The following is a 14,418-nucleotide window of genomic DNA, read 5'->3' on the forward strand; positions in this document are numbered from 1 at the left end:
TTGTCTTTTTACTTGCATTTTTTAAAGTTTTGTTTGGGACTAAATGACTTTGTGCATCCGCGGTTGAACAAAAGAGTTTGGGGGCTTGCATGTGGTGACAATCCCTCATTCATGACTTGGCCCGCCCTGTCTCTTTGACAACAGAAGTAAACAAATGGGGTATCACTGTACCAGTGGAGGCCATTCAGCTTCCACATTCAACAGTGCCAACTACAGAACTGGTAAGAGGGCTCAAATGTTTTCTCAATTTTTTTTTAAAGTTTTGATTAAAAAGTTACGTTCAAGTTGCTTAATTGTATATGGATGCACTTTACAGTTTATCCATGTCATGTTGCAGATGAGGGACATTTCTGACATTATCAAATAAGAGCTGACCTTGATCTTGTCATTATGGTAAGATATATATTTAAAAATTTAACACAAGTGGAAAAACAAAATTGGGTAAATGTATTTTTGTTTTGTTTTTTTCTTAAAGCCTACAAAATCTAGGAAGTCAAGATCCCACAGTTCTAGGCCTGCCAAGAAGACTGGGAGTCAAAAAACACCCAAGAAGAGGTCCACAAGTGCCAAATCCACCAAGAAGGAAGTGGATATCTTCAGCCCTGCGGCCATGGAGAATCTGTACTACATTTCACACAATGCAGTGGATTGTCTGGAATTCAGAGGCTTTGGGCAGCCAAATTCAAAGAAAAAGAAGAAAAAGAGTAAGCGTGTGAAAAAGAACAAAAAGTAACCACACGTTTTTGCCAATGATGACAGTGTGTATAGTATTGTAGTTGGTTATGTTTAAATATCACCATCTAGTGGACAGACTAGTAATAACAGCCCAAGTAAACAAGGTTATGACAACAGGTCGTAATGCAGGAATACTGATCACACAACACAAAGTCTTACAGGATTGTTAAGATACTTGTGCCATTAATGAACTCTTGATTATTGAGGCAAAGACTTTGAAATTGTCAACAACAACTTTATTTGAAGCTGAATGATCAGTTATATTTGTACAAATATAGCAAGGTTGGCAAATGTTACTGACAATTTGAAAGGCAGTTACAGAAAAAAAAATCTTATCTGTGTGGAATCGGAAGTCATAACAGGAAAATGCATGAAATATTATGTATTTTGGAGAATGTAATGTGCACCATATGTGGAGCAAAAAATGCCACATGTTAACACCATAGTGCATAAAAAAAAGCCAGCCAGCAGTGCCATGTTTCTGGACTTGAGTGATCCCAGTAGTTAGTCCTAATGTTCTTCAAATCTTGTATAATTACATTATATAAAAAATAGGCTACAATGAGAACATGCCTATAAAAGTAAGGGAGGAAACCAATACTGTCCCAGGCACTGTATCCTTACACATATTTTATATGTTGAATTCAACGCATTTACACCATAACCCTGTATAATAAATAGATTCTCTGCATTTGAGCCCATCTGTTCTTTCTTGCAAAATGGTTCCCCTTTGCTCACTCTGGGGGCTTCTTCTTGGCCTCCACGTCTTTTTTGAAATCTTCAATTTTCTTGGCTATGTTTGGAACCTAAAAACGAAAAGGTAATATGGTCAATACAAGGGATGCTTTGACTTTTTCAGTTCCAATGCTGATTTCCAGGCTTTGGATATCATCTTATACTGTGTATCCATCAGATAACAGTTTAATTAAACCTCACTGTTTGGAGCAGACTAGGTTCATTCTGTTATGCATAACAAAAATCAGGCTTGATTTTTAACATTCACTTATAACTTTTTTTTAATGATAAAAATAGTACATAATCAGTCTCCAACAATTTGGTAGTAAAACATCTTTACAGTTCAGACTCTGTCAACTGAGTTATTTTGATGAATACTTTTAGCAATTTACTGATATATCACATAAATTAGTTACTGATCTTATTACATTTCATAAGTGACATTATTGAACAGATCATTATTGTTTGCTGTGTTTGAACAGATAGAACTATGGATCATAGCTATTATTTCAATATGCAATCCAGCTGTTTGGATCAGTATCAGACTGATACTGATGAACCTCTATTCAGACAAAAAAATCCTATGGCCCCCAGTACACAGGCCTTCATTAGAGCCATAAGTGTAAAGGAGTCTCGGCAAAAGCTGAGAGCCAACTAAGTGTATGATGCTATATGGGACTACAGTAGTCTTGGACATGTGGGTCTCCTCTGGCTGCTCATGAGGGTCAGTGGGGCCTCACAGCACCTGTCCAGACAGACACCTTTGATATAGCCGTAGAAGGGCTTGGTGAAAGAGGATCAGTGTAACATACAGATGATTTCAGTAACACAGAAAGCTTACATCATAGTTTTGAGCGAGGTACATCCCCACCACGTTCCCCAGGGTGAAACCAGCCTGAAAAACACAATTCAGCTGTTAATCCTTTCATGTTGCTAGCGAAATGATTATTTTTAACAAACATTTTGTTGGTATTTAACTTCATGTTAAGTGCAAGAATATTTTGAATCATGAAACACTCTCTTGTCTGCTTTTTAGTGGCTGACAGTCAATTTAAAGTTTTAATAATTAACTGGGATACAACTTAACTACTACAACTTATGCTAAGTATTTGCATTTGGAAGCTAGCGTTAGGTACCATTATGCTAACATTTTGACAGCATCCCAATCTCAACATCCTGACAAATGTCGATGTTATGTACGATAATGACAGTTAAACTTACCAAGAACTGTAGCATCCTGGAATAAGGAAAATCTACCGACAGAAGTGTAACTCGATGACTTAAATCAAGCGGAGAGTGAAAGGTTAGAGATGGGAAACACTAACCAATCTTGTCGTTAATAATGATTGTACGCATGCGCGAGATCTCCCAGTAAGAAACTAAACTATCGCGATATTTAGAGCCAGTGTACTGTAGTCTTTTTTTCAGCTTGAACAATACTTGTGTTCTGGTAGAGAACTACAACTCCCTGTGTAACACATTCGCTATCGTACACCGAGTGGGTGTTGTTGCAATGGTGGTGTCGGTGGGACATTGAATGACTTTGGCTCCATCACGAAAATAGCTAGTTTATTCATTTGATTTTTAACTGCTAGTATGGAGGCTCTTATCCCAGTTATAAACAAGCTCCAGGATGTTTTCAACACTGTGGGTGCGGACATTATACAGCTGCCGCAGATAGCAGTAGTGGGGACTCAGGTAAAATGCTGTGATTGTGTGTATTTTGTAGTATAGCTGCTATGCTAGCCTTATAACCTTGCTTTCACGCTATGCAAAGCCGAATAGATAGAAAATAATTGGAAGAAAGTAAGCTTTGAGGGTTACATCCGCTATAGTTCTTCATATCTACATACTATATTGAGGTGAGGTGAGACTCATGCAGTAAAACCAAGCACCTCAGCTAAAACCCTGCTGGACTGCTGCACAGCTCACTGGCAAATAGCTCTGGCAGTGGTTGTACAGTCTATTTTAATCATCCTTCATCAGTCTATTTACAGACCCTCTCAACCTCTGTCTCCTAAACCAGGGCAGTGCTAGAAATTACAGATGAATCAGCCGTGCTTAGTCTACATCTGTTTCCAAGTCATCAGTGCTGTGTTGGGCCCAGTGCTTTGGTAACTAGTGTGTCTGTGTGTGTTTTGTGTTTGCAGAGCAGTGGTAAGAGCTCTGTACTGGAGAGTCTGGTGGGCAGGGACCTACTGCCCCGTGGGACCGGCATTGTAACCAGGCGACCTCTCATCCTCCAGCTGGTCCATGTAGATCCTGCAGATGCCAGGAAAAATGATGAAAGCGGTAGGCACCACCTTCCCTCTGACATCTGCAAGGTTTTTACCAGTGATTGTTTTTTTTTTACTTACTTACATATAGTAAAGACTCCAGAAAGCATATAATTAAGTTATTTTTGGCTACATAAATCACATATGGAGGAATTAGACCCATAACTAATATTTCTAGTAAAGTAATATCTCCATGCATTACTACAATCTTGGTTGTTCCTGTAGATTAGACTTACCTATCAGACCAGTGTCTTTATTCACTACTAACTTTTTTCATGTGTCTTCTCTTAATCCAGGCCTAATGTTAAAACCAGTGTTTTTCATGTGACAACCATTTCCTTATGTTACACAGGTAGAGAAGGTGAAGAATGGGGCAAGTTCCTTCACACCAAAAACATGGTACATATTTGTGTGATAGATGTGTTTTATTAGTACTTTTAATGCTTGCTTATCTTGACATAATTTTTCTTTTTCTTTAGATTTACACAGATTTCGATGAGATCAGACAAGAGATTGAAAATGAAACTGAGCGGATATCTGGAAATAATAAGGTGAGACATCAACATGGGGCAGTCACTGTGTGTTTTCATATCTAGACACTAGATTATAATTGGCACAATCTACAGTTTTTTGGCACAATTAATTGGATTTCATGTGCAGTCATAAATTACAAAGAACTGTAATTCAAATGTCCAGTATTTTGGTTTTAGCAACATTGAGCAGAGAGCTGCACTGTGTAAAAACTGCAAAATGGTTATTGTATTTTTACAGTGGTGGAAGTTTGTATGTTTGACATTTGAAATTGATCAGTAATCTGTGTGTTTTCATTGGTAACCAGGCAAATAAATGCAAATTGTAATGTGTGTTGAAAAATATAGCCATGTGACAATCACAGTGTAAGGACCTTGGCTCCAGAATGAAGGCAATACAAGAGTATTTTAAAGTTCTGATACTACTGAACCACACTAGGATTAACTTGTATTGGCTTCAAAAAGCCCTGGCTCTAATTAACTTACCCTGAGTTTCTCTCTAAAAGTCAACAACTCAATAGTTTTTTTTCCAGGAGCCCTTCCAGTTTCATCAGTTTTGTTTGGGCCCTCTAATAAACAATATCAAGATCCATTGTTGAATTTTTCCTCCATTAATTTGATCTCAGGTTGAGTAGAAGGCTTTTATGTCTTCTGTGCCAGGCTTTAATTAACAGGACTGTACAACATTTTTTAAATAAAAGAAATCTGTCTCCTGACAGATAACTTGGCTCCACATTGTAAAATAACTTTGTTACACAATGCTTGATGAAGTTTTCCATTTTACAGTTAGTCAGCTAGTGTTTAGCTCACCTCTGAGCCCTTGGGCTTGCATAGTTCTATCCCTTTCATCCAAATATGGTCACTTCTGACTGCAGAAAGTCAACATGGTGATGATGGTCAAATCATAAACTACAGACTTCAAAACAGTAGTTCAGTAACTAGTGGGTGACATAACAGTTCATCCTTCCATTGATTCTATACAGTCTATGGTCACCATGCTAAATTATTTGCTGTACACCATTCCACAAGTGCCTTAAGTACAACTCACATTGGATTGGATTTAGTTGTTTGCACTTCACCAAGTCTCTGCCTGTCAGGTTCAATATGTGTTTTGTAATGGAATGCCAAATGCAATAACTTTTTCTACCAAACAAATCTACCCACAGGTTATAAAGTAACCTTGACCTTGACCTTTCTTCAAACAGTAGCCTGTTAAGTCTGTTAACAGTACATGTTCCTGTTTTATCCCTCTCCAGGGGATCAGTGATGAACCCATTCATCTGAAGATATTTTCTCCTCACGTTGTCAACCTCACTCTAGTGGATTTGCCAGGAATCACTAAGGTAACACTCACAGTACTTCCTACTTTCTGACACAAGGCTTTGATCATCTCATACCCTTAGGCAAAAACACCTAAAATCCAGATTCACTAGATTTGCTTGGTCACTGGTGATAATGACCCAGTGTGGCTGATGTTGTATTTAAGGCATTTTTAGGCCCTGTGGTCATTAGTAGCTCATTCTCTAACTCCTCTGCTGTCAAAGCCCAAGTCTTTGCAGGCTTTGATTTAAGCTGCATTAGTTCCTTGCCTTTGGTTGAACACGTTAACTTGTAAACCCCACCCCTGTTGTAGTGTCTAATGAATCGAATAGAGATGTTCTGTGTCCTTTCTTAATTGTTTTTATCCCTTCAGGTGCCTGTGGGTGATCAGCCTAAGGACATTGAGATTCAAATAAGAGATCTAATACTGAAGCATATCTCCAACCCCAACTGCATCATCTTGGCTGTCACTGCAGCAAACACAGACATGGCCACCTCAGAGGCCCTCAAGGTGGCCCGCGAGGTGGACCCTGATGGTAAGGAGACTGAAAAGAAGATTATGGTATGCAGACCTTTCCCCAGCTAGTCCAAGCACACGATAAACCTAAGTCGAGGTCTTATTAAGCATTATTGTCTTATGTTTCATGACGTAATTTGACACATGATTGGTTCTTGGTGACCATTTTGTGATGAATGTGTCATCAGGGAGGAGGACGCTGGCTGTAGTGACCAAACTGGACCTGATGGATGCTGGCACAGATGCTATGGATGTGTTGATGGGCAGAGTCATTCCTGTTAAACTGGGCCTCATTGGAGTTGTCAACAGGTAGCCATTTTTTAAATAATACATATTTTGTACTAGAAAACAATCAGTTACTGTAAATAAAAATGGATGTCCAAGGGAGAGATTAAGATAAAACTGTCATACATTTTTAATGCTGATGGGGAGGGTGAATATATCAATATTTATTCATACTCTTCTCATAATCCATCACATCAGGCTAATTTCAACTGTGATTTAATAACAACCTCATCTTTATTATTATGCAGCTCAGCAGGGTTTAAGTCGGTCATTAATTTTGCACATCATGACATGAAATATAATACACTTTAGTGGTCATCTGTGAATAATATTTGTTTTTAATTTCCTCTCATTGCTCAGTGTTAAATATCAGTGTTGAACTGAATTTGAAATCTTAGGAGCCAGTTGGACATCAACAATAAGAAGTCAGTGGCTGATGCCATTCGGGATGAACATGCATTTCTGCAGAAGAAATATCCATCTCTCGCCAACAGAAATGGAACCAAATACTTGGCCAGAACTCTGAATAGGTAAATGATGACCTTTTTGACATTCCATTTGTTCATTGTAAATGTTGCACAGCATAAACACAGCTTCTGAAAAACGTGTAATACTTATACAAATGATACAACCATTTATACAACCATTTATATGATAAAACTGTGGATTTAACATGTCACATGAGTATCACTATGTTTGAAACTGGCCACATTAACAACAGGATTTGCATTTTATTTTATTCTATTTCTATTATTTGGGTACACAGTAGTGTTGACACAGAATAGCTGCAAAGTATTTTTAAACACATCATGTGCATAACCTTCTGCCTTTTGTCTCATAATGTCAGGTTACTGATGCATCACATCAGAGACTGCCTCCCTGAGCTGAAGACACGGATCAATGTTCTGGCAGCTCAGTACCAGTCACTGCTGAGCAGTTACGGAGAACCTGTCGAGGACCAAAGTGCCACCTTGCTCCAGCTCATCACTAAGTTTGCTACAGAATACTGCAACACCATAGAGGGCACAGCCAAATACATTGAGACAGCAGAACTGTGAGTTGCACTACTACCCTATGGCCACATGGTGATGCTGTTGATCCAGTACAGTGAAAATGAGCAAAATAACCGCATTGGTTTCATCATTTAATATGATACAACTTGTAAGTTGAGGCACGCACACTGTCTGAAGGAAAGGCTGACAGGAGAGTAGGCCACAGGGTTCACATCACAGCTAATATCCCTGCTGCTGTTTTTCAGGTGTGGTGGAGCCAGAATTTGTTACATATTCCATGAGACTTTTGGCAGAACATTGGAGTCTGTAGATCCTCTGGGAGGACTCAGCACCATTGATATCCTAACAGCCATAAGGAATGCAACAGTAAGTGTTGGTGCATTAGCTGTAGTTACGACACTGATGTTACTGGAGTTTTTTGTCATTCAAGGCATTGTAAAATGACATAAATAACCTTAAACACATTCAGTTCTGTTGTTTTTGTTGTCTGTTCAGTTAATACGAGTTGCCCAAGGTAACGGCTAACCCTTAGCTCTCGCCTCTCTCTACATCAGGGCCCGCGTCCTTCCCTGTTTGTGCCTGAGGTGTCCTTCGAGCTGTTGGTGAAGAAGCAGGTGAAACGCCTGGAGGAGCCCAGTTTGCGCTGTGTTGAGTTGGTCCACGAGGAGATGCAAAGGATCATTCAGCACTGCAGCAACTACAGCACACAGGTAATCAGGTCTGCTTACTGCTGATCAGGTCGGCAGGCAGAGAGGGCAAAGTATTGGTCAAATCTCAATCAGGACACCACACAAGCTAAATGACATACAAGCAGAGCACTAAAGAGGGCTAGTACTACTGCCAGGGCAGTGCATCCTTTAAAACTACAAGATTTTACTCTGAATTCAAGTCACTCTGTAAATGACACACCTACAATCTGCACAGGGAGTTTGTATATAACTGTGTAAGCTGGCCTGCATAAATTGGATGGTTCATGGCAGAAAATACATGTGGTATAATAACTTCAAAAATCTTTGATCTGCGGTTAGTTGATGGTTCACTAACAGCCGTTCAGCAGATCAAACTTACTGACATATCTGACAGTGCTTAAAATATCAAAACAAAGGGTCAGCCTTACCCGCCAAGAGCTGGAACATGTTAAGGCTTTTCTTTGAGAAGATCAGTTCGCCAGACTGTGTTGTAATATGCTGCAATAGTGAGTCTGCTTATGTTTTCATTTTTTCCATCAGCACTCCTCTGGTTAGGTTGACATGATGACGTTACTACCTTTTGGTAGTGTTTGGGACAGTGGTTTTGAAATCTCTTCTACCATGCTGTTAGTCTTTTTTATTTAAATTAGCTTGGTGAAGTTGCCTCTTTTTGACTGAAATCCAGCCATCAGGTTGAAAGCCATGAAACATCAAGGCTGACAGCACACTCACTATACTTTTGTCCTATTTTTATTGTATTTTTCCTCTTCTGCTTCTTTCTTTTATGTTTGCTTATTTGTTTTCTTTTGTGGTTTATATGACTTTTGTATCTCTGTATAATGCTTATTTGAGTGAGATTCCCTCTATGACCCCTGGCGGTTTCTTACCCCTCAGCCAGAAATGGCTGAAGGGGTTTTGTAATCATTTTGTCATCTGTCTGTCTGTCCATTCAACGACATAATGGCATTATCTGAAGAATGCATTGAGATATCTGCACCAAATTTATACTGTGGATGCATCTTGACATGGAGCAGAAACCTATTGAAAATATGTGACCTTTACCTACTTTTTCAAGGTCAAATGGCCTTGTGCAGTTATAATGTCTGAGTACTTTCAAATATAAATATGTATGTAATAACTTTTACACAAAGACAATCTAATGTAAATTATAGGGCAGTAACTTTCAACAGAATCTTACACTATATTTGGCCAAGGTGGATTAAAAATCCACAGCACATTATGTTTTAATCACACCTGCATAATCTGCTTCTGTGGTTTTTTTTTGTTTTTGTTTTTTTTGCCTTTTTTGCTGGTCTGTTTTTATATGTTCAAATAAATACAACCTCCCCTCAATAGTAACTCAGCCATTTATATTTCTGCTGTTTTAACCTACAGGAGTTGCAGAGATTCCCTAAGCTTCATGAGGCCATTGTAGAAGTCGTCACCTCCCTCCTGAGGAAGAGACTTCCTATCACCAATGAGATGGTACCTGTCCTGGTCTCTTAATTTGCAGTGTTTAAATGAGAAAAATAACTGGTTTGATGACTAAAATGACTTCTTTGCCTGTTGCAGGTGCATAACCTAGTTGCCATTGAGCTTGCCTACATCAACACCAAGCATCCAGACTTTGCTGATGCCTGTGGAGTCATGAACAATAACATAGAGGTTTGTACTTGCAAATAAGTGTTTCCATAATACCTACTGTCAGGACTGACACCATCATGGCATCTTAGTTGACGATTAATTGTTGTTTGTGTAATTATAGTTAATATAGTTTTTTTCTGTCATTATTATAGTAAAAGACTAAAAATAGTTGAGTAATATGAGGGAGAGTCAAAAAGTTCTCAGACAAATGTTCTAATTTCAGAATGTGTAGCGCACAGCCCCAGCAATTCTACAAAGAAGGAATCTACCGATGGAAACATATAAAAGTGTTTAGACTCTAATGAAGCTTATGTACAAAAATAATTGTGTTATTTTGATAAGCAAAGTTTTTATTACATTTGTCTGAGAATTTATTGATTCTCCCTTTGAAAAATGGCTGTTTATTGGAAATGAACAGTGAAACATAGATAAACAGTGGATTAATGATTATTTTGAGCCTGTGACAAGATGAGTCATCAAGGAGTGACAGTGCTGAAATAGTGGAATTTGACATAGGAATACTAATGAAGTCTGACATTTCTGTGTCATCCAGTGGTTTTTATGCATAATAATGGAAAAAAAATGTGGATTCCATTATTTTACAATATAAGTGATATTAGCCCAAATATTTTTTTTTTCTTCTCTTTTTCTTTTTTTTCTTTTCTCTCTTTATGGTTATTAGCCCAAATAATTACAACTAACCTGCAGTGTGCGTTCATAGAGGTAAATGCCAGGATCTTTCCCTATTAAAAGGTTTAAAATCTGACTTTTGGTTTGGGTTTTGTTAGTAAAAAGAAAACATTTGAGTGTAGAAATGAAAACATCTGAAAGCTTTGAAATTATAGAAGTCTTATTATTTAGTTTCCAGTAAATTGTTACATACTTTACTTGATGCTTTGAAGTTTTGGTAAAGTTTTGGTTTTTGGTCAGAATCATCAGTTGTGCCAACATCTGTTTTTTTGTGTGTCTACAGGAGCAAAGGAGAAACAGGATGAGAGAATTACCCACTGCAGTCCCCAGGGATAAGGTAAAAGAAAGAAGCTTATTTTAAAATATTGCAAAGTTTCCCATGTGCTCTAATATTTGGTTGCAGCCTGCAGCATCCCGAACACAAAGGGCACTTGTGTGCAGTGTTAATCACTTATAGCACTACAGGATGAGGATCTGTGAACCAAATGCTTCGGATAGTTTCCATCAAGGAACTTTATCCCACATCTCCTCTCTCCTTCTCCAAATGTCTCCTTTCCTCCCCTCAAATGACTTTCGACTGCCAATCTCCTTTCCTCTGTCTTTCCACATTTCTTCTCAGTGGTTTTTTTTCTCTCCATTCCTGCTCTCATATTCCTGCTAGTCTGTTGGCAAAGGTCCGGCTGGCCCAACTGCGGTTTCTGGCGAGCCCCCTGCGTCTGGAGCAGACATGGACGGTGCCAAGGTGGGCACGTACGCAGCTCGCTGGCTCTGTGCCTGGCTGGCTGTGGGGCTGGTGGTGGGGCATGGAGTGTTGGATGGATGGATGGGCGGACGGATGGATGGATGCATGGGCTGCTGGCATGCACTCTGATCTTTGTCTGCTGACGTCACGCTCTTGTTTTGCTCTCCCTCAGCCTGCGTGGACTTGCATTAACAAACGTGTTTCCTGCAGTTTGTTCCCCTAAAATTGGTCCACCTGTCTAACAAAAAATTCCTTCTGCCTCTACTTTCATTTTCCTTTCATGTTTTTTTCTCGATGTGTCTTTTGTATTTGCATTATAGGAATTTTTGGATAGTGGAAATTCTGCCACCTATCCAAGCCTCTATGGGCTGTAAGTGCATATTTTAGGAGAAGCTGTGCTCATTTGAATTTCCTCCATAATATTCTTTTTAACCAGTGCATTAATAGTTGTGTCCATTTAGAACAGTAGTATTGTTCATCTAATGTTATTATGAATACACACATTCTATAATTCTGTGTAATTCTGTATTGTGTTTAATTTTGTAAGTGTAGCCTGTAGTGTCTGTACTCTCTTTTAGCGTACATGCCTGTGTTGTGATGTACTGATGTGTACAATCCAGTCAAGATAACCGCCCCCACCCTGTGAAGCAGCTTGGTTATCAGTTAGTGTTCTGAATGATGCGGTTATAATTCATATTTTCATGCATTGGTTCTTTCTGGGCTCCCTAGGCTCCAGCAGCAGGGCCCCAGGGTGAGCAAGACGGCACAGGGAACTGGAGGGGGATGCTGAAGAAGGGGGAGGAAGCCCCCGGCTCTGGACCAGGAAGCCCTCTTAAAGGAGCTGTCAACCTACTTGATGTGGTAAGTAATCTTGAGCCTTTTGGCTCACCTCACTATGAGGATTAAAGTTGTTTTTCAGGCAAGGTTTTAAAACATCCTCTCCTTTTATTCGTAAGCCTGTGCCGGTCGCCAGGAAGCTGTCATCACGTGAACAGAGGGACTGTGAGGTCATCGAACGACTCATCAAGTCATACTTCCTAATAGTTCGCAAGAACATCCAAGACAGGTACGCTCCTCTATAAAATAGGCATTTCAGACAGGTAGGGGGGTTAAATACATGATTTACAGCTGTAATTACAGATCGTTGTTCAGACTCAACTCAAACTCGACTCTATTTCTCTGAGGTAAGGCAAACTTTATTGGTCCCACAGTCGAGAAAGTTCACTGTTACAGCAGCTCCAAGGATCGAGATCTAAAGAAAGAAAGAAAGAAAGAAAGAAAGAAAAACATATCCAATTAAAGAAACAATGGCTATACAATAATTATAAGTTTTCCACCATGACATTAAAGAAATGTGAAGATTATATGTAAATTCTTTCATAATATGTAATTTATCTATAATTTTCTGTGTTCATGCCTGAACATCATCAGTCCCCCTTGCATTGCCTTGTAAATGTAAATTATACTATACATATGAGGATAGAGAACGCCCTCTAAGACATCTATGCCTATACTGTATCTGTATACAAGTGTATGTACTGTGATAATCTTTCACTCTACACAAGGAAATAAAAAGGGAAAAGGACTGGCGCAGCCACCCGCTGTGTCAAGCTGAAGCCTCTCCATCTGGGGGTGCAGCACAGTCACCAGGCCATCTTGCCTCCCTGTTCTGAACCATCTGTTCGCTCTGTTTCCTCTTGCTGTGTCCGCCACAGTGTGCCGAAGGCAGTGATGCACTTCCTGGTCAACCATGTGAAGGACAGCCTCCAGAGTGAGCTTGTTGGACAGCTGTATAAATCCGGCCTCCTCAACGACCTGCTGACTGAATCAGAGGACATGGCCCAGCGACGCAAAGAGGCTGCGGACATGCTACAGGTACCAGACCTCACTATGTGATTAAAGTTTCATGTGATAAAGTCAAGTTTGTCTGTCACTAATTTGGATATGTACGTCTTATATTTTATCCACAGGCGTTACAAAAAGCCAGCCAGGTGATTGCTGAGATCAGGGAGACTCATCTGTGGTGAAAAATCCACAGTGCCTGATCTTGTTATCTCCTCATCATATGCCTAAGGTCCGACGCTCCATGCACTCATCTTGTCTGAACTTGAAATTTTGGAAATGCACTGTATTGATCCCTGCACACGTGTAGGTATCATTGGCTTGCAGCTACCTGAAAGAAATGTATGTTAATTAAGTTTTTTTATTTATAATGACAAAGTAAATATCCTTGGTGTTGTCTAGAATATATGAAAATGCACTGCCTCAGTAAGTTAGTGTTAAAGGTAAGATTTAAGAAACTGTAATTGCCACCCACAGCTCCTGGAGGAATTGTGAGTGCAGCCAAAGGCAAAGTCCTTCTTTGACAGACTGTGGTTAACCAGAATGGAAATGGACTTTTGTGTGAAGTGGAAATGAAACTTTTGATGCCGTTTTGGCAGCTTCACAAAGCATTCTGAAAGCATTTTGGCTCTAGGTCATGAAAAAAAATCCAAAATATTATTCATCCGCTCATCTGCAGCCTTTTCATTTAGGAATAGCTGTCAACCATAGAACCTCAGAAGTCCTAGTGTAACGGTACTGCAGGGATCAGCTCAAATAATCTGACATACATTCGTAGTTCCTTTAGGCCTGTGTATAGACCCGTCACTTTAATTTCTGCACTGTCGTTGCCATGTTACACTGTAGAGAAACCCCATTGTCCAGACACTGTATTGCCATCAGAAGTTTTATTTATTAATGTGTTTTAAGTGTATGGATAATGTTATCGGCTCTATTGCAGTTTGCTGCAGTAGGTCATTTAATTATGTTTACATATCACAACCTACATGTGAAATGTATGGTGCACTGTGGTTCTATGTGTGTTTCCCAAAAGAAAGAATAAATATAGGTATTTTATTGCCACCTGACTGATGTGGATTTATGTGCTTTTCATCCATCCAATAGGTAAACACACAGGGAGGGACTGGTGGAACCAACAATAGGACTGACTTCAGTATATATGGACGTTAATATTTAAGTCAGTGCTGCTGCTTTTCAGAACTGTTGTTGTTGGCCTTTCCTCTTCTATTGGTGCTATGGAGTCATAAACAAAAACAAAAAGATTTAACACTTCAACAACTTTCCATTTATCAGATCAGGTGCATTCCTAGAATACTGGGCTGAGTATGAGATTTATTCACTTATTTATTTTTACTGAGTGGTAAGGGCAGTACATCAATAACAGAACATCAATGGAAAGG

The 14,418-nt window shown here is 39.3% G+C and overlaps 3 protein-coding genes across 6 annotated transcripts; 2 read left to right on the forward strand and 1 right to left on the reverse strand.

Annotated features, from left to right (window-relative positions):
- The first annotated feature begins 54 nt into the window (after positions 1-54).
- smkr1 (small lysine rich protein 1) lies at positions 55-1,153 on the forward strand. 2 transcript variants are annotated; one of them, XM_030149535.1, is made up of 3 exons: positions 55-221; positions 338-393; positions 476-1,153. In XM_030149535.1, the coding sequence occupies exons 2-3, from the start codon at positions 391-393 to the stop codon at positions 731-733; spliced, it is 261 nt and encodes an 86-aa protein (XP_030005395.1). In that variant the 5' UTR covers positions 55-221; positions 338-390; the 3' UTR covers positions 734-1,153. The 2 variants fall into 2 exon arrangements, with proteins under 2 accessions (XP_030005395.1, XP_030005394.1); XM_030149534.1 differs by lacking the exon at positions 55-221 and having other exon boundaries at positions 228-393.
- Positions 955-2,835, reverse strand: stmp1 (short transmembrane mitochondrial protein 1). The gene is made up of 3 exons (XM_030149536.1): positions 2,692-2,835; positions 2,312-2,365; positions 955-1,541 (listed from the first exon to the last, which is right to left on the reverse strand). The coding sequence occupies exons 1-3, from the start codon at positions 2,704-2,706 to the stop codon at positions 1,470-1,472; spliced, it is 141 nt and encodes a 46-aa protein (XP_030005396.1). The 5' UTR covers positions 2,707-2,835; the 3' UTR covers positions 955-1,469.
- Positions 2,836-2,952: 117 nt separating this feature from the next.
- On the forward strand, positions 2,953-14,085 carry LOC115430012 (dynamin-1-like protein). Of its 3 annotated transcripts, XM_030149870.1 has the most exons (19): positions 2,954-3,168; positions 3,621-3,762; positions 4,099-4,145; positions 4,226-4,297; positions 5,533-5,619; positions 5,970-6,132; positions 6,302-6,422; positions 6,797-6,928; positions 7,246-7,452; positions 7,657-7,777; positions 7,966-8,121; positions 9,496-9,585; positions 9,673-9,765; positions 10,718-10,771; positions 11,096-11,176; positions 11,906-12,037; positions 12,133-12,242; positions 12,892-13,051; positions 13,147-14,085. In XM_030149870.1, exons 1-19 carry the CDS (start codon positions 3,067-3,069, stop codon positions 13,201-13,203), a joined length of 2,127 nt encoding a protein of 708 aa, XP_030005730.1. In that variant the 5' UTR covers positions 2,954-3,066; the 3' UTR covers positions 13,204-14,085. The 3 variants fall into 3 exon arrangements, with proteins under 3 accessions (XP_030005732.1, XP_030005730.1, XP_030005731.1); XM_030149871.1 differs by lacking the exon at positions 11,096-11,176 and having other exon boundaries at positions 2,955-3,168; XM_030149872.1 differs by lacking the exons at positions 11,906-12,037; positions 12,133-12,242; positions 12,892-13,051; positions 13,147-14,085 and adding an exon at positions 11,349-11,546 and having other exon boundaries at positions 2,953-3,168.
- Positions 14,086-14,418: the final 333 nt, after the last annotated feature.

Source organism: Sphaeramia orbicularis, chromosome 12 (genome assembly GCF_902148855.1).
Source record: "Sphaeramia orbicularis chromosome 12, fSphaOr1.1, whole genome shotgun sequence".
NCBI lineage: Eukaryota > Metazoa > Chordata > Actinopteri > Kurtiformes > Apogonidae > Sphaeramia > Sphaeramia orbicularis.

Excerpts from the sequence above, each read along its gene's own strand:
- stmp1 (XM_030149536.1), bottom strand. Across the intron at positions 1,542-2,311 it reads ACCTCGCTCAAAACTATGAT|GTTCCAAACATAGCCAAGAA; the intron begins GTAAGCTTTCTG and ends TTTCGTTTTTAG.
- LOC115430012 (XM_030149870.1), top strand. The coding sequence starts at position 3,067 with ATGGAGGCTCTTATCCCAGTTATAAACAAGCTCCAGGATGTTTTCAAC. Across the intron at positions 4,298-5,532 it reads GGATATCTGGAAATAATAAG|GGGATCAGTGATGAACCCAT; the intron begins GTGAGACATCAA and ends ATCCCTCTCCAG. Across the intron at positions 12,038-12,132 it reads CTGTCAACCTACTTGATGTG|CCTGTGCCGGTCGCCAGGAA; the intron begins GTAAGTAATCTT and ends TTTATTCGTAAG.